General features: G+C 40.1%; 1 protein-coding gene across 3 annotated transcripts in view; it reads left to right on the top strand.

Annotated features, from left to right (window-relative positions):
- The first annotated feature begins 12,313 nt into the window (after positions 1-12,313).
- tle1 (transducin like enhancer of split 1) overlaps positions 12,314-19,969 on the top strand; it is a 52,356-nt gene continuing 44,700 nt past the window's right edge. The window contains exons 1-4 of one of the 3 annotated variants that reach the window (XM_012961206.3): positions 12,314-12,456; positions 15,063-15,163; positions 16,941-17,004; positions 17,141-17,185. In XM_012961206.3, the coding sequence (XP_012816660.1) occupies positions 12,433-12,456; positions 15,063-15,163; positions 16,941-17,004; positions 17,141-17,185 (234 nt within the window). In that variant the 5' untranslated portion in view covers positions 12,314-12,432. 3 annotated transcript variants of the gene reach the window in all.

Here is a 19,969-nt window from a genome sequence, read left to right as displayed (position 1 = left end):
CTAAGTGTTTGTGAATCATTCGTTAGTATTATTTTTGCACGCTAATTAAGGCAATGCGGTAAAATTAATGCATTCGGTTGCACGCTATTTAACGCACGCGATATGCAACTAAACACATGCGATAATACTTTAGCGAATCACACGTTTTTTTAAGCGTCAATTTTAACGCAAAAAAGCATGCGATAAGCGTTATCGCACTTTAGTGAATCAACCCTCATATGTGTCGCAGGACTTAAAGTGATACTGACACGAAAAAACTACTTTTCAAAATATGAATATACATAAAAAGCTACCTATAGGTCGTGTTGACGGTTTTTCACTGACAGGTTTGGTTTTGTAAGTAATTGTTACTTGAAGTTCCTAAACCTGTTTAGCCAACCTGACTGTCCCTTCCCAGCCTGTCAGTTATAGCTTCTAATGCTAACAGTCAAATATGGCTGCCCCCTCATAGAGGAACACAGGGAAGACAGGTAATGTAAACGCATCAGGCAAATATTTTTATGGCAAAATTATAAAGTTCTTGCAAAGACAATGTTATGATAGATGTAAAAAAAAGATTTACTTTCTAGTGTCAGTATCTCTTTAAGGTGGCCATGCACTACTGTGGCTGCTGATGGTAAGGTCTGCAGTTTGTCAGTCTGTGTATGGGGCCCTGAGACAGGCCTACCCAACTAATATCAGGGTGAAATGGCCTGTGTCCTGTAAATGTGATGCAGTCGTTTGGCGTGAGAGCCAAATGATGAGATCCATATGATACCTCCCTCAAGGTAGGCATATCTGCTTCTTTGTTGACCTTGCCCAACAAGCAGATCTTTCAATGTATGGCCAGCTTTACACCAGCAGTTTTTAGTTAGCATCCCTCAGTTTGTAGTTGGGTGTCAACTCAATCAGATATTAGAGGATGTTGGAGGTTGTATTTCAGTATTAGTTAAGGCAGTGCTGTCCAACTTCTGCGGTGCCGAGGGCCGGAATTTCTCGCACATACATGGCGGAGGGCCACTAATGGAAGCCACTCCCCCTTTTAAACCACACCCACTTCAAACCACACCAATTTTATCACAATGGTGGTAGTGCAGCAAAAACCCAAATGCTTGGTCCTCACTGCAGGGATATCAACCATCATTCATATGTGAAAGAATTATATTATGTCATATTAAGACACACCCTAAAATCCATATGACTCCTCCCCTGTGGATAGCACAGCAACCCCCAGTACATAATTACACACCTTAGGGACCATTTACTGGCTATTTCCAACTGCTAACAAACTCCCAGAACAAACCCCTGCCAGGTTCACCTCCCACAGGCAGCATAGGGTAGCATTCTGCCTGCCCTACGCTACCTGTGTGTGCCATACTCTGCCTGCCCCATGATGCCTGTGTCTGCCATACTCTGCCCTACTCTGCCTGTGTGTGTGCCATACTCTGGCTGCCATATGCTGCCTATGTGTGCCATACTCTGCCCTACCCTGCTTGTGTGCCATACTCTACCTGCCATATGCTGCCTGTGTATGCCATAGTCTGCCCTACCCTGCCTGTGTGTGCCATACTCTGCCCTACCCTGCCTGTGTGTTCAATACCCTCCCTGTCCTATGCTGCCTGTTTGTGCCATACCCCACCTGCCCCATGCTGCCTATGTGCCATACTCTGCCTACCCTATGCTGCCTACACACAGGTCTGAGGTGTGAACAGTTGAACAATGTGGGTGATTACAGCCTGAGGTGTGAACACTGCAAGGGGTAAACAATGCATAGATTAAAAGGTGTGAACAACACAGGGGATTACATGTTTAAACAATACAGGGGAATTACAGCCTGAATCTGAGGTGATAACCATGCAGGGGGGCAGTTAATCACAGTACTGATACTATTTAATGCTTAAGGTGGCCATACACGCACCGATATTATCGTACGAAACCTCGTTTCGTACGATAATCGGTGCGTGTATGGCATGTCAGCGAGCCGACCGATATCGCAGGAAGCTGCTGAAATCGGTCGGCTCGCCGATTGGCCAAGTTAGAAAATTTTGATCGGGCGCCATAGAAGGCGCCTGACCAAAATTCTCCCTTCAGAGCTGAATCGGCAGAAGGAGGTAGAAATCCTATTGTTTCTACCTCCTTACCTGCCGATTCAGCCCTGAATGGTGTGTGGCGGATCTGACGATGTTTCGTGCGACCGACGGTCGTACGAAACATCGTGAGATCGCCACGTGTATGGCCAGCTTTATACAAGAGTAAGCCATCAAAGCAGCCAGACAGGTGGGGGGCCACACAGAGGGGCGTCGCGGGCCGCATGCGGCCCGCGGGCCGCCAGTTGGACAGCACTGAGTTAAGGGAATGCAGACTGAAAATGCCCATCTAATCTCAACTCATCTTTATACATTTTAGATGGGGTAACATTTTATTATATAAACTATGTTGCAACAGTGACTCCTCTTGCTGCAGCTTGGTTAATTATTATTTCTCATAAATCAGTGATGTCATAACTTTAACCTATAATTGTACTGCTGAATAAAACATAATTATGTACTGCACACAGAGAGTTAGCCATATGCATAGAAAGGTTTTAGCACAATACTGTGTAAAATATTGTGGTGTATAATAGAATTCCTTGATCTCTTTTCATCCCCAAAATAAATCCTTCACTGCACTGAAGGTTTCTCTAAACAATCATAAGTGTACAGGGCTACACAAACTCTTCATTTATCACTTGTGAAATGTTTACAGAAATGTCCTCTGAGTGTTCGAGTTTATAGCTTTCATGCAGAGGAAATCTCAATGATTTGCTTATTGCCGTCCATTTGCCACAAAAATAGAAACATATACACAGTCTTATTTTTGATTTCTGACAGCTTTAAAAAGCATGTGGGTGAAGAAATGACAATGGCGTTGCTATAACCTGCTATTATCCAATTACGATTGGGTAACTAAAGACAGGGAGCTGAGTCCATTATTTAAGTATTTTTGGCTGGTTTTAACCACACATGATCACACAGCACATGCCTGATGTGGTGTAAGCAGGAACCTGACATATATTCATTTAAATGTTCCAGAAAAAAAGGTCTATAAAACACTGATATAAAGCAAATAGAAAAAAAATAATATTTATGGTTTAAAAAAGGCTGGTGTACACAATATAAACCAGTACCATTTTTGTAATAAAATGCCTTTGAGATGTGTAATTAGTCAATTGACGGGTGTGGGTTAAACCTCATTTTACAGCCTGCTCTTGAAAAACATTGAGACGAAAATAAGCACAGGCATAGTAACCAACCACAAGGTACAGAATAGTTTCACATTTCCCTACTTGAAGGGCAATAAAAGAGAGCATTGTGCTTTAAGGTAGTATATAAAGAATATTTTGAGCACAGAAGGTATTTATTTCTATTTTATTTATTTTTGTGTTGTAATTACCCTTAAAGGTGATGTAGCACTTATTATATTGTAAAAAGTTGTCCTTTGTTGCATTGGAATCAGTTGCAGTGTGTTTTGTTGTGAACTTTAAGAATTTTCATTAGCTCTTTGAAAGATGTGTATATTTGCATTTTTTTGTTAATGAACCATGGCTTCTCTAGCTTAAGTCACAGTCACACGTGGTATATGGTCTGCTTTTCTCTGCCTGCATTTTGTAGTCAGGTGAAAAGAAGCAGATCCACTCCTATAGCCTCCTACAGGCACAGTGTTGGCCTGAGTGCAGCTACAAGGAATGGAGGTACAGGAGGATTGGATACCATAATGGCAGTATAAATTGCCTGTTTCACAGTATAGCATTTCCATCCAATCCTAATTTATCTATCAGTAAGGTTCATGAATAAGCGGCATTTATGTATAATAGAGGCCAAGCAATAGCACCCAAGGTTCACTCACTTATAATTGGATTATTGGATACACGTTTTTGTGGTGCAGCTGATTTTTATTTGCAGACTTCTAGCGCAGTGTTATTACTCTGTATACTGTTTTACACTTCCACTATTGTGTGATAGCTGCTCCAAATCCTATGGCAACTTTACTGTGGTTGGGACACTGATTCTTGTCTAAACTACTCACTGCCAGTATAAACTTGCATTTACCCTCTTTCAGTTGTGTAACTAGAAGCTAATGTTCCCCACAGCAAATTCCATTAAGGGCCTCAAAACATTGGTAAGTTGACCTTTTCTACCAAGATATATTGAAATTGTTTGGCCCCTGCAACCGCAGGGTCTGCTTCCTCTATAGTTATGCCAACTACCCAATTTATTGTCAGAGAAAGGACAGAAGCTGGAACACAAACATTTGGGCATTGCAGGAAAGGTAAAAATCATTGCCTGCTATGTGGCCAGCAAGCCAAATTAAGTCTGCATAGTTTACTATGAAGTTACTATTCTTGATGGGAATTAACACAAGTTGAGTCCATGAACTCAAGCCTGTAGGAAAATCAGTACTACTTGAGAGCAACAACACATGTAGCATAAATACGCATAAAAATTAGAGACTTTGCATTCTCTTGCGTTTTTATGCAGATATTGGCTACATGTGCCTGCAACCAAGCGTATCTCATTTATTCTGGTGCAGGCACAGGTAGGGGACATATTGTGCGTATGGCGCATATTTTCGGCAAGTGTTTATCAGCTTGCCAAAAATATACGCCATACGCCTGGTGTGGCATCAGACTTAATAAACACGTGGATTGCGACATGGAAAACACTTTGCATGCAGCAGTTTAGCATTATTGTACAAGCTTTAATCCTGTGGGCAGCCAGGTTGGATAGGGGAATGCATCAAATAATTGTACACCATGTGCAAGGTGGATGGTTTTTCCTTTAGCATAAAACAGAAGTAGGTCTAAAAAGTCACTAGGCTTCTAAGCCTTTGCTGCTCCCTTCAGATGAGCTGCCTACCATTATTTCTGCAGTCCTTAAACTGTTGGTGAGCCAAAGCTCCCAGTGCCCCTAAACAGCTAAAGGCAATGTGTGTAGGGCCCTAGGCCCCTGCTGCTCTCTCCAAATTAATCTGCCTACAATAATGTATCCTATGATGCTGGAAGTTGCAGTTCAACAGTTTTTAAATCACAGGCAAGAAATCTGTGCCCCAAACAATTGCCTAACCAGCAGATCAGAATCTTAAATATTAAGTAAGCATTATGCTTTTAAATAGCCCTAATATTACATTTTGCTAAGGTACTTTAGTAGGGAGCCACATCAACAAACCTGTTTAGCAGAGTGACTTCAGGCTATTAGAGTAATGAATAGTCTATTGCATTGCAATTTACAAATGGCTCAGGGCAACTCTAGTACAGAATAAACATATATATTAACATAATTTCGTCACTGTTATACTAAAATGTGCTACATGTGCATACTTTTTTAATTCCGCATATAACACATCTATCAGTTTTTACATAGCATGCAATATATTAAGCAACAATGCATTTTATTTCACTAAGTTCACACTGTGTGGCAAAGGCAAATAGTGTTCTCTAAACAGTAAAAAAAATCTGAAAGTGAGGCCAGCAATATCATTAACACGCTGTGCAAGATCAAAGAGGACAATTGTAGTCACTGAGATATGAAATCCAGACTTCTTGGGGGAGATTGAAAAGATAATCAGTGAATCCACAGTAGATTACTGTTTGATTCATTTACAAAGTGAAAACTAATTGACAGTCAGACTAAATAAATACAGTGGTGTGTTGTTGCCCCAAACTGTGTGTCTTGCAGAAGTCCAGCTGTTAGCAAAGATAACAAGATAAATGTTTTTACCTTTTGCCCTTTGTTGGGGCCTGCAATTGCAAGGAATTAATTGTCTTGTTTGGTTAAAGGGGAAGCACTCAAACAAAAACTGTATCTATTCCTATAAAACTATAGTGTCACAAGAGCAAATATCCAATGGCAGGGAAACTTCTAAAAACCTCCCAAAAAATTTTCTTAAGACAATCCATCATCTCCTGTCTCCTCCCCCTTCCGTCCTGCTCAGCTACACCTCCTGGCCTACAATGTACCACTATTTTAAAGGCCGGGGAGGGTGGGACTACAATATAACAGACCTTGTGGTCCGGGCCCCTTTGTCACCCAGGCCCCACCTCACATCCGCAGGGTCTGCTGTATAAGTACGCCACTGTATAGCAACTCGTTGGCGCCACAAACACACTGGTCAGCTTTTGGTCTGAAAAGGCACATTTGATCATTTTTGGTCCATAATCCGCCATGTATGTGAAGTGGCAGGCAGTTACCATGTGAATGAGAGTCAGCACAAAAACATCCTGTTTAAATAACGAATAATATGCCCATTGAGGTGTTCTATGACCATATAAAAGCACAAGGCTGAAGGTCAAGTACTATTATACAATTCATGAAACTTCAAATAGCCTCTTCATTTACAACTGGGGGTACATTGCTTTTTATAATACAGATGTTTTAGTCATAGCACAAATCAAATCACTTGCTATATTATTTGTCTGTAAACAATGGATATGTTTATGTGCAACATACAAGTGATTGGGCTTTACTTGATGTCACAATGGTTTGTGAAAATAAAAGCTGGGTTGATTCTGACCTGTGCAGATTTTGTAAGTTGTACCTGTGTTTGGTTGTTCTAGTTTATGCCACAATTCAAAACATATGAGCCTGTGATAGTGACAGTAGATTGGGAGCTCCATTGTGACAGAGGCTCATGTAATTGACTAAACATATAAAATATGTTACATAAATATATGTAAAATATGTAATACATAAAAATAAAGTTTGCAGTAATATAATGTTTCCACAATGTTGTAATAATATTTTCATACAAATGACTTTCAGACAGGAAAAGAGCAGTGATGAACACTTTATCCCTGGAGTGTCTACTTTACAAGTTTAAGCAAGTGAGAATAAGAAAGGGTCTGCACTTGTGTAGTGTGAAATTAACAAAAACTCTAATCACATTTTAGGTCAAAGGGCTGTATTTTTTGTTTAAAAAGTAGCAGAAAATACAGATTCTACAAAAAGTCTTTATCTCTAAACTGCAGCAAAGCACCATATACCAAATGACTTAATGGATATCAAAGCATGGGAACTTTTCCTCTTATCAGATTTTCTGATACAAAAGTCATCTGACTTTTACAGGCAATGTCATTAGGAGATGTTCTGTGGTCAGGGCAGACACATTTTGGGCATTCCACTATGCATCCTTTCACTACTTAAACACCAGCACACATGGTCTGATTTTTGTATTATCTTTTCAGTGGGACACATGCAGACTTGTTTCATATGGTTTTTGTCCACTCATTCAACTGAAAAGTGGCTTGCAATATTAATAGAGGTAGCATGCCCTCAATCACTTCAAAGTCAGCCAGTGCCACCACACTTATTTACAGGAGGACCCAGCAGATCATAATTTAATATACAGACAAATTAAGAATGTAGTACAGTCAATCTAAACTTCTTAAGGGAGTCAATATATGCAGCAACTGTTAGGCAATAAGACTGGAATTTTACAAGTTGTTCAACCATACTTAAGATGCCAGGAAAATCTTTAAAGTTGTATTTCTATAATAGCTAGAGTGGCACTGGTTATCACACACAAGCAACTTATGTTCATAATAACACAGTTACGGAACCAGTTATCCAGACTGCGCGGAACCTGGGTTTTCTGTAATTTGGATCACCACACCTTAAACCTGCCAAAAAAATCATTTAAATGCTGATTAAACCCAATGAGACAGTTTTGCTTCTAGTAAGGATACATAATATCTTAGTTAGGATCAAATACAATGTACTGTTTTATTATTACAGGAAAAAATGAAATCATTTTTTAAAAACTGGAATTATTTGATTAAAATGCAATTTATGGGAGATGACCTTCCTGTAATTCAGATCTTTCTGGATAAGGGGTTTCTGGTTAACTAATCCCATACCTGTACAATCACTTCTTTAGATGAGACTAAGGGCTGTGACAAATCTCCCTTGTCGCAAGCTACTAATCTCCACGAAATTCCATCCCACTGGCGAATATGTAAATCACCGGTGGGATGGCACATGCGTCGCCACGATTTCCCCGAAATTGTGGAAGTTGCTTGAGAGGAAACTTCCGCAATTTCAAGGAAATTGCGGTGCCGCATATGCCATCCGTGGATTTACATTCTCACCGGTGGGATGTCATATGGGGGAGCTAAGTCGCCTGCGACAAGGGAGATTTGTCGCAGGCGACTAATCTCAGCGTGTGCCACAGCCCTAAAGCTGGCCATACACGTGGCGATCTGACGATGTTTCGTGCGACCATCGGATAAGGAGGTAGAAACAATAGGATTTCTATCTCCTTCTGCCGATTCAGCCCTGACGGCAGATTTTGGTCAGGCGCCTTCTATGGCGCCCGATCAAAATTTTCTAACCTGGCCGATCGGCGAGTCGTCCAATATCAGCAGCTTCCTGCGATATCGGTCGACTCGCCGACATGCCATACACGCACCGAATATCGAGGTTTCGTACGATAGTATTGGTGCTTGTATGGCCAGCTTAAGGGTGAACACATACAGCGCTGCTTAGTAGCAGCTACTTGTTACAGCTACTAAATACCAGAAAATACCCTGCCATAGACAATACAGAGAATTACCTCTGTAAAACACACACAGAGACAATTATCAGTAAATTATCAGTATTGCCTATTTTTGTAGCTGTGACAAGTAGCTGCTAGTAGTAGCTCTGTGTGTCTTCACCCTTAAGGTGAATGAATTACTTCTGCAAGATGTGTACATGCTGTGAACAGAAGTAGCTGAAATGCTAAGAAGATCCCCTTTGGCTACTACAACTAACAGGTGTGATCAGAGACAATTGTGAGTGAACAATGAAGAAAGCATTTTCTCAAAGATAAATGATCACTGCTGAGCAAACAATAAGCATTATATTCAGGTCTGTAATGCAGCCTATCAAGTCTGTAAAGCTTCCAAAGAACACTTTAAAATTAATATTATAGGTCCACTCCCTTTCCTGTCAATCATTTTTTTCCACTCATCACCAAAGCAAGTCACTTCAGGTAGGACCCTGGTAGGTGACTAGCTGTTCCTCTTGATCTCATTAGCAACAATTTCCAGGTGCTGGGAAATAAGAAAATACAAACAACTCAGCCTACCCTGTTTGACATTAGATCAGAAACAAGAAAGTCACACAGATTCTTGGTTTTTAACACTCCCAATGCAACAACCAATTACCCAGGAACTAAAAGGGATGTCAGAAGTAGTATCCTGAGTGGCATTCTATTACATATCTATCTGCCCATGCAGCAGGTTTTATTCAGAAATCTCCGCCCTGGAAGGTACTAGCCACAATCCAGCTCAGATGGCTCTATATATCTTTTTAGTAAAATATGTGTAAATCATTATGTTTAAATCAGCCAAATTCTTCAAAGTGATTTGCACCTTCTATCTAGGCCCCTCAAGTGCAAATTAAATGTCAAAAACAGACCATCAGCTCTCTATTTTTAATCTACTTTGGCCAGCAATGCAAATCTCAGCCTTCCTCCCCTTTTACTCACCTTTCATTACTATGGAGCTCAGGGGAGTAACTGGATTCTTTATTATTCCAAAAAATATAATAACATTAGTACATAAATATATTTACACAGTTCATTGCCTGTTTATACGTTTATGTAAAATTATACTGTTTCTAGATTGCCTAAATTGAAACAGATGTTTAAAATGATACATATTGTCAAGGCCCATGCCACATCCATAAAGCCATGCAGTATTTATTTATCTTTATAACATTGACCATGTTGTCTTATTCACTTGACACCTGGAAATGTTTTAGTCTGTATTTATATGTACTAGAGATTCCCCTAAAGGGATAATAAAAGCAGAATGAGGAAATGTGCTGTTTGGTAAAAGGCTTGTGTTCATGGTTAAAAATTCCTCTAAGATAAACATAATGCAAATCTTTAACTTATTTAAAACAGTGGACGGCTTTGGGGTGGAAAGGCTCTTTGTAGTGTGTTATTTACATGGTCTTTTAGCGTAACCCAGAACCATGGAAATGTCACATGCTGTTGTGATGATAGCAAAGCAGATTAGGAGTAAACCTATTAGTATACAGAAAGAGTTGGCTTTATACAGAGCAAATAAGTGTTGATAACAGAGGAGCCCTATTTTGTTTCTCTGCTTTATAACTGTTGTGCTTTGGTTCATGTGTGTAATTATTAATGTGGGCGCTGAAGCCATGAAGCAAAACAGCAGGCCTTTAAGTCATAAGGGGCATTAATAACCATATTATACATAACTTGGGTTGGGGGGGTAGATTATTAGTGTTATAAGTTAAATTTATTTTAGTTAGCCTTTATGTTTTTTTAGTGTTATGTTTTTGCTCAACTTGAATTGCCATGGCAATTAACATGCTTGATTTCAGGCAAGCAACAAGCACTTCATTTAATGTACTAAACATTTAGGCCTGTAATTGATGAAAACAAAGTCACTGACATGCTACATACTTACAAAATGCAAATAGCTAATCACATTACATTTATCATAAATAAAAGTCCTTTGTTTGAATATCATCCTGGTGGATAATTTAAAGTCTTGAGATCTATGCCACATGACACCATTCATAAGAGCTTGTTGTAGGAATAAAAATACAGTGTAGTTTTCATTTCAAGCACTAAATTATTCTTTGGCCCAGTATACACATCGGGGTGCCTGTTTATCATACTGTGTAAAATGATAATTAATGCTGAAAAAGTGGTGTAAATGCCCTGTAAAATAAATAGTGACTTTATCAAGGTGACTTGATTGCTGAAAATCTATGTGTTGTTTGTTTTTTTTACGCCTCAATGCCTGGTGATGTGTGGTGCATTTGGTCACTTTTTTTTTTTATACCAGTATGATATAGAGGCCCCATTGGCACCCATGTTAGAAAATAAGCCCTGGAGTCTTGGAAATGAGAAAAGGAAACCATGGAGTTACATAATTCCTTGTGACACTTAATAAAGATTGCCCCTCCTTTTGACATGGAGTGAAAATTCTCATTCTCACATGCCTCTTGTACCACAATTTAAGTTTTTTTCTCCTCAGGCTTTTATTTGATTATTATCGACCTAATGATATATATTCATAAATGTATGAATTTTGAGTTGATGGCTTGAGGGCCCATGTATGGGCGTCAAATTATGATTGCTCTGTAAGTAGTGACCGGGGCTCAGTTATATTTTAGGAAGGGTTGAAAATCCTGTTAACAGAAGAGTGCACTGTGGACATGGTCCATAAATACTACGTCTACATGGGCCACCCATGTGATCTATCATTAGCCTGGGAATTGACAGCAAGATCAGTCTGATAAGCCCTGCCACTTCTGTGACCAAACGAGGTAAAGATGTGCTTGATTGGTGGCCTAAGCAATGAAGCAGATCTAGCTGCAATAAGCCAGCCTTGGTCACACACGAGTAGATCAGGTCTGATTTCAAGTATCGGAGAACTTTCTAAGCTGAACCTATGGTGTACCCAGCGAATCAGACTGGGCCAGACTCTTGCCTATCATCTGTATATAATATATGGAGGCAAGGGTCACCTTAATGGAAAAAAAGTCTGAAGTGTGAACAAACCTTTAAAATGTTTACTTTACCCAACCCAGCAATGTCATGTGAAAAATGAAATACAACGTGACTAGCTACATTTCCAGGTTTGAGGAATCGGTTAAACTCAATGGGTCTCATTTACTTACGGTGGGCAAATTTGCCCTGGTGCAATAACCCTTGGCAACCAATCAAATTTTTGCTTCCATTATTGTTCCTACGGCTGTCTGAACATAGCTAATCATCACTGTTGGCTATGGGTTATTGCCCAAGTGCAAATGTGCTGCCAGTAAATGACCCCTAGTGGAACTATTTAGTCCACAGAAGAATCAATACTAAATACAGTAAGCAATAAATATAGGTTCCCATACACCGAATGAGGCAACATTAGCCTAGCAGCACTACAGAAGAATAACTCTAGAGACATCCAGTGCAGCTAAAGAAGGCAATATATACACTGACCCCAATACTTTTTATGCGCTTGCCACCCATGTGGCTGCTTCCCAAGACGAGTACATATTTAATTGCTTTGGTGAGGCACGAAGAACATTACGAAAGCAGCTCGCAGCCATCTCCCATCCCATCTAAATGGAAGCACGTAGCATGCCTTACCACAGAAATCCTCCCATAGATTTTAGCATTATAAACACACACACACGCTGCATGACGCTCTAGAACCCACGTTACTTTGATTGACAGCCGAACAGCTACTTCTCCATCCTGCCGCCCTTCCCACTTTTCCTGCCATTCAGCCCCTCCCTCTATTAATCTGATTGGTCCACCGCGGCGCCCTGAAGCCCGGGTGGAAGGTTTCCGCAGGAACGACAACGGGAAGGTCTCTATTGGCTCGGACACTGAGGCGACGTCAGGATACCACGTTGGACTGTGAAGAAGCGATTGGCTTCGGCGCGGATAGCCTTCTCAATGTGTGGGAGGGGCAGAGCTCTGGTTAGTTGGAGGAGTGTGAAACCGCGTGTTAATGTAACCAGTTGTGGAGAGGCGAGGCCGGCCTGAGACATTGTGTCCCGTGAGCTGACATCGAACGGCCCTAGCCAGCTGCAAGTTTCCGCTCGGCGCGGCCTGCAGGATATAGCCGTCTACTGCTCGGGCGTTGCACGTCCACACGGAGGGGCCACTTTCTCTTTCCCGTGCACTTTCCGGGACTGTAGTGTGCGGGGCTTGCTGTGCGGATCACTTTGGGGATTGTTGTGTGTGGGGGTTCATCGCTTGTGTGTGGAGACAGCAGAAGCCGGAACCGCTGACAAGCGCACCAAACTAGGGGGGCTTTTATTGTGCGTGTCTCCTAAAGGATTTCCCCATCTGGATATTTATTGGTTCCTGCCGGTGTTTCCCGGGGCCACATCCTGCTCCCAAGCAGCGCCGAGTGCTGAGGCTTTTGTTCCCATCACCACCTTACCATAATGCCCTGGGGCTGCTGAGCCCTGCGGGAGGCGCACTTGCGCTGCGGGGGATTTATACCTCATGGTCACTGGCTGCTTTTATTCTCCTCGCTGTGGGATCTGTGCAGAAGGGGGTGGGGAGCCCTCCAACCTGCTAAGTTGACTGGGAAAGTTTGCTGTGTGGCAGCGCCGAGTGGGCTCACCGGGGGTGCTGGGAAGGAGCTTCACACAAAGGACGGGAGAATAAAGGAGGCGGCAGGATGCTGCTGTAGTAGGGCGGCCCATTACCCCCCACCCCCCGCTTCCTTGTCTTCCCCCATTCAGCAGGACACACCGACACTAACAATCCGCCTGGGCAGGGATTCCGAGCAAGCGGGCGAGAATTGAGCTTCCAAGGGGCAAGGCGGCGGCAGGGAGAGCCATGTTTCCACAAAGCAGGCACCCGGTGAGTTCTGTGCCTGTGCTCTGTCTCCTGCTCTTTGTACTTGCGCACACTCCCCTTGTGTCTGCTGAAGGGCCCTGCATGTCCTGGGCTGGATCTGCTGCTAGAGCACCTCAACACTTTTTGTTGCTGCACTACAACTCCCTGCATCCTCCCCAGATGTAGTCCCATAACTGGAGGGACCAAGTTACTTCCTGCCAGTGGTGGTACCTCGTTTCATTTCGATGGTGCTTTCGGATCCTTTGTTTTTTTTTTTTGCCCCCCACCCCCCACTTAGTGTTTCATCTTTAGTGTAAATGAAATGTTATGTACGTTTGTTTGATCTACACGGATGGCCTGTGAGTAGGCCGTGTCCCCACGTGGGGGAGATCACCGCCCCATGTCAGTCTGCTGCCCCCTAGACAGTGTAGTGGGGAAGGGAACCATTGTCTCTGCTGTCTTTAAACTCAACCCTTGTGGTTGGAGAAAAGAAACTCAAAAGCACTAAGTATATTGCTTAAAGTTTATAGCATTAACGTATAAAAGCTAGTGCCATTCATTAACACTGGTTTATTCCAGTGTTGCTTTGTTTTAAAACCAATTTTCCCCACTCTGCAATGACTTATAATGTTGTACTGGGGTACAAAATTATTTATTTACTGCTTGTTATGCTATAGTACATGGGATTTTGTTTTCTAAACTAAAGAACAGAGTGGGCCATGTGCATATTTATTACAGGCCATCTTGTTGCTTTTTAAAGGGTGTAAATGACTGTGAAGATCAAAGTACACCCTGCTGAATGCTCTAAGGTGTATTCTTTATCCGCCGAATGGCCTTTTGGTTGCAGTATGTCGCTGTGTAGAATGTCTCCCACTCGATTTGCACATTGTTCAGCTTTCAGTAGTATGCTGCAGCTTCATCAACTAAGCATTATTTGGTTTGCTTAGCAAAGATCCCAACATAGGTAAACTGCTTTTACTTGTCCTTGTTTTGTTAGTCCAGATGTCCTGTAAATGGGAGGTTGTCCTCATTGTACAACTCTAGCTTGGGGAAGAGTAGTTTTTCTGTCGAAAAGCTCCCTTGTGTTTAAGCGTCATTGTATACAGTTATTATTTGTTCCTGAGAAAACATTCCACCCTCAGACTTGCATGATAGCAGTTATATCACTTAAGGCCTCAGTGTTAAGACAGGGCCACTGAATTTGTTGCTTTTAGGTTCCTTGTAGTTGTAGGTCACAGGGTTGCTTTAAACTTTCTTTGCAGATGTCTGCTTTTTTACACTGTAAAGAAATATCGCTGTGTTCTGATGCTCACCCGGGTTTTGAGGGGGTTGTGTGTGTCTGTTTATTCTCTTACAGGTGAGCTTAGGTTTGTGTGTGGGAGCTTTGGTTGTTTTTGTTGGATAACCTCAGCACTTAAGACTTTATCAATATTGATACAGTGTGTTTAAAACAATAGTAGTCACACCTCTTCCTTGTTGCTCCCTGTAGAGAACAATCCTGGCTGGTATAAGTTGTTAGTTTATTCACACTGGCACTGGATGAGTTAATAAACATTCTTGCTTTGCTTGGCAAGTCAAATGGAAACAGTTCTTGGTGGCTTCAATGAAGTAGTTGTGGGAATAGGATGGGGGTTTGTATTATGTCTGCCTTTCCTTGAGTATTGTTGAAGTGGAAGCTGTATTGGAGTTCTTGTTTTAATATTTAATTTCATTCCTGTCTTTTGGTCCTCCAGACGCCGCATCAGGCTGCAGGCCAGCCATTCAAATTCACTATCCCTGAGTCCTTGGACCGAATCAAAGAAGAATTCCAGTTTCTTCAAGCTCAGTATCACAGGTGCGTGCTTAGAAAGAATTTTATTTTATTTTTAATCTTGGACTCGTTTATTAGTTATAGTGTTGGGCTTGAGTTTTTCAGAACTTAATTTGTGTAACGTTTAAAAAGTGGACTACCAAAGGGAACACTTGGCACTTCTAATAATAATACTTTACATCCTGCTTGTGACATCATAAAAATAGCTATGTTTTGCTAGGAAGTTTTATATGATTGCAACAAGTGGAACATAACTTTTTGCTAACGAACCCCATGCCCAATCCTTATAAACAGGTATTGAGTCTCTATAGCTGAACAGCAAATGCACACAAATATAAGCTGCTTATTATGTTTTATATCTGGCTTAAGCATACAGCAAAGTAAAAAATAAAAAATAGCTATGCAAAAAATTTATTTTTTAATACCATAGGTTTTTACAGAGAAAATATAGGCTCATTGATTGTGTGGTGAAATTACCTGTTTATAAATTGTTCTGTTGGGGTAAATTGACCTATTCCATAGATCTTTACATTAAGGAAAAGCTTTTGCCCACTAGGTGATGCTGTTTCCAGTCATAGATAACACTGTTTACCCCCTTTTCCAATCTGTTGTATCTTTGTTTTGTGTTTTTTTTATCTCTTATTTCTGTATGTTTTCAACCTGCCTGAGAATTGTCAATATTTGCTATTCATTTTGTAACAAAATCTTCAGTTGAGAACACCAGATGAGTTAAAACTGTTTGCCCACAGCAGCCTACTTTGCAATAATAAGGTATTGTTTAAATAGTAAATTAGGTTCTGTTTGTGACGGTGTCTGACACAGGTGCAAAGTAAAAATTAGGATCTTGTGCTAGACAGATCTTCTGTTTTAATTTCCAGAGGAATCTATCTTAAGATAAGAATTTACAATTTAAAAAAGGAATACACCAGAAACAGTAACTAAAGGTTGACAATGTATTGTGGGAGTTGAAGTTAACATTTTTAAAAGCCATATGCTAGACATTCTGCTTATAGGGATGCATTTAGTTTAACATTAATTTATCGGGATGTAGGCAGTGATGTGGTTAGACAGTATGTGACTAGACTTAAGTTTTTATATTTGTGGTTTTTATGTCCTTTAATGTGCAGCAATCCCGTTTGGAACTGTTTGCTATGGCTTTCTTAATTAGGAACCAGGTAGTTTGGCTCAAGTTGGCTGAAAAGTAGGGGAGGACCTAAGCAGAAATATAAACTTTAGAATAAAAAGTAAATATGTAGTATCAGTCAGTTTGTCATTTTGTTTGAATGAATGGCTTTGGTGATTGCAATTTAGAAGTGTATAGTAGGGGGAAAAATGAAACTGAAAAGCTGGTGATAACAGAACTAGGTAACTAAAAACTGCAACAAAATGATAGAACTACAGCGATGTGTACACTGCAGTGTGTTGGATTCTGCATTCATCATGTATAACATATTGACTGCAGTGCAGGATATGAACTGTGTCTTTAACCATAGCACTCGTTCTCCACCCTCTAACAAGGACCCTCCCCTTCTGTCTACACCACATGTCAACACTGAGATTGTGTGCTTATGCTGTCTTTCTGGTTTGGTCTCTTGTGTACCTTATCAGTGGTAATGGACATAAGAGACCTCATTTAAGAGCCCTTGTTTGCTTCGTCTACAAAGTAGTCCTGGATTGCAGTTCTAACATTCGGCTAAAGCTTTGTTTTCCCTCTCAGCTGTGTATTTAAGCATTATAGCCCAAACAATCAGATGTGCAAATCATAAGGCAGTCTTGTATTTTTTATTTTTTTTTTTTCCAGCCTTAAGTTGGAATGTGAAAAATTGGCAAGCGAAAAGACAGAGATGCAGAGGCACTATGTCATGGTATGTAACAACTAAAAGTACATTTTTATTCTGTTTTTTATTTTGAATCTTTTTTTTTTTTTTTTTTTTTTTTTCTCCCTGTGATATCTGATCTAATCCTGTTTATTAACCGTAATTATATTTTCCTCTCTTTCAGTATTATGAGATGTCCTATGGACTTAATATTGAAATGCACAAACAGGTAAGTTTAACTGATGGCCATCCATTTGAATGATGGGCAAAAGATTGTTTGGCTTTCTTCCCCACCAGTAGCTGTTAAGTTTTGTGGCATAGCTTAATGCATTTTCCAGTGACTGCTCTGGTTGCTAAAGTTAGTGAGTCTGATGGCTTGGTAAATGTTGTTCAAGTGCACAATAAAAAGTGTACACAGATTAGATCTGCTGAATAGAGCAAGCATTTACTGTTTGTTCTGATTCTGATGAATGTGGGAAAACACATCTGTGGAATGACTTGACAGGTAATTGAGCATATACCTTGTTCACTGATGATTGTAGACAAATGGTTGCCTTTTGTCAGGGGCCTTAATTGGTTTTGTGGTGTCTGACACCATGGTCAAAGCTGTAGGTCCTCTCATATTACTAAAACATCAAACACAGTCTAACACAATCTAACTTGGTTAAACACCAATACAGTTAACTTTTTGGCAGCCAGTCATCTAATATAATATTTTTACAATACAATTTATTTAATGTAATTTATCAGTTAACTGTTGGCACCCATTTAATTGACTTTGTTCTGATTTTAAACATGCTTTGTTCACAGGCCCCATTTTTCTTGCACTCACCACTTTGATCACATTAAGATTATAAAAGCTTAACATGTAAATAAATGTCGCAAGTTAGCGTTGGCCGAGTAACTTACAACAACCATACAGCAATAATCAGATGGCTTTTCATTGTCTCTCCATGATTAGGTCAATGAGAACAAGTATTTGGTTGCTTGCTATAGTTTACTATTCTGGGGTAAACTTACTACATGATTCTTGTAAATGTTTGTCAGGAAGAGGTTTTTGATGTAACTATTTCCAAGTATTTCCACTGTTTGCATATGTTCACAGTTTATACCACATGAGTTACTATGAGTTACTATTACCCCAACAAAATGCTTACTTGTGTATTTAAATTTAATGTCCCCGAAAAATTTTCAACAAATGGGTTGGTGAATCCACAAAGAGGTGCTTTTAAATTATAATTTGTGCAAAAAAAATGTTAAATATCTTCCTGCTAAATGTAGGTTAAAATGCACAAGTATACTACATTTGTTTTTAGCTGGTAATTACTAAATTAAATCATTGTTTCTATGTACAGTTGTGTGACTATATAAAGGCAAGTTAAGTGATGTAAGCATTGCTTACAACAACAATTAATTGGAAAAGAGGGCCTGTGGAATATTAGTAATTGTTCTTGATTTTGGTCATGTGTGCCTAGTCGCTATACTTCCTATCTGCAACACGAAAGGTTTGTGTCAAAATCAAGCTACCATTTTGCTTTAACCCTGTAAAAGGAAATAAAAAATTGGTAGTTTTAAGATTAAGGGCTCTTAGGGGTGTTTAAATATGCATCTGTTGAAGATTATACTGAGCACCTCACACACACATATATTGTGCAAACATGCTTTTTGAATGCTAACAGGTATAGCCAGGCAGTATAAAATGGTACCAGTCAGCTCGTATGTCTACGTGCATCGAAACCTATTACCAAAGATGGTGGTAAAACAGAAAATGCTCCTTAAGAGCCCTTATGCAGTTGTGTTTTTGTATTTTTAACTTTTCTTTTCAAAACATAGGTTATTTTTTTATGTAACTGGTTCCCTCCTTGTTTTCTCCTGATTATTGCGTACTTGATTAAGTAAAGCAGGGCATTGCCTTGCAGCATATGTGCTAAGCTTGTAAAATCTCAGCACTTGTGAAGTACAAATAGGTCACTGGCTTGGAAAACTTGAGGTATGAGCCTTGGTTTGCATGCTCCCATAAAATTCTCACTTATGGCTGCTATAATGGGAAATAAAAAGAGTATTGAACTGGAACAAGGCACTAAGGGCCTCATAAGAGAAGAGCAGCTAAATGATTGCTCAACCCAGAGGACCCTCAATTGAGCATGCTTTGTCTGCCAAAGAAAGCCTTAATGGCAGGGTGTAAGTATTCAGCAGATTTGCTGACGCTCACTTTTTCATCAAGATGATGGTACAATAAGTCTTTAAGAAATCGATTGCCTCTTAAAAAAGATTATCATTAGATGAAGTAGCACAGTTGGACACATTTCAAAGTGCAACAATACACTTCTTGCTTGATGTATATGTGCTATTCCGTCTAAAATTCTTGTTTCATTAAATTAAAGAGCATGGCTGACCGACCAGGGCACAGCTAAGAAATTGATTAGTTCAGGCTTCAGGCCTTGAGAATATACAAAGCCCTTTTAGTAAGCAATTGTTCTAATGCTAGGTTTCTTTGTGGGTTTGTTTTGCTTATTTGGGGCCTCTATGCAGCCATCCAGAAGTTGCTGAACTACTAAAATCTGACTATCGGTAATTTAAGATTGTGATGTCAAGATGTGGATCCTTTTTTTTTTTTTTTTTTCCCTTGCTAGAGGGTCTTTACAGTTGTTGGGTTTTTTTTTTTTTTTTTTACAAAGCCTGATTAGTTTCTATTGCAGTTCTTAAGAAACCTACATTTGTCAATCACAGCTGTAGTTGCTTAAGGCAACAACACATATTTAAAGGAGTGGGGGGTTGTGTTTATTATACAGACTTGTCTGAAAACTCCTCAGTCTTATTGACTACAATTAATGTGGTGGTGTACATGTGTGGAGAAAAGGCACCCCTCAAGCATAACACATATGCTCCCCATCCAGCTCCAAAGTGCTCCTCAAAAAATGTATTGTATTATTCTAAAATTAGTGTTTTATGAACAGAACCCTCTTATCCTATTCTTACTGTAACCCATGTTGTATTATTGATATAACAATTC

This window comes from Xenopus tropicalis, chromosome 1 (assembly GCF_000004195.4).
Source record: "Xenopus tropicalis strain Nigerian chromosome 1, UCB_Xtro_10.0, whole genome shotgun sequence".
Classification (NCBI taxonomy): Eukaryota; Metazoa; Chordata; class Amphibia; order Anura; family Pipidae; genus Xenopus; species Xenopus tropicalis.
This window is presented reverse-complemented; position numbering and strand designations above follow the sequence as displayed.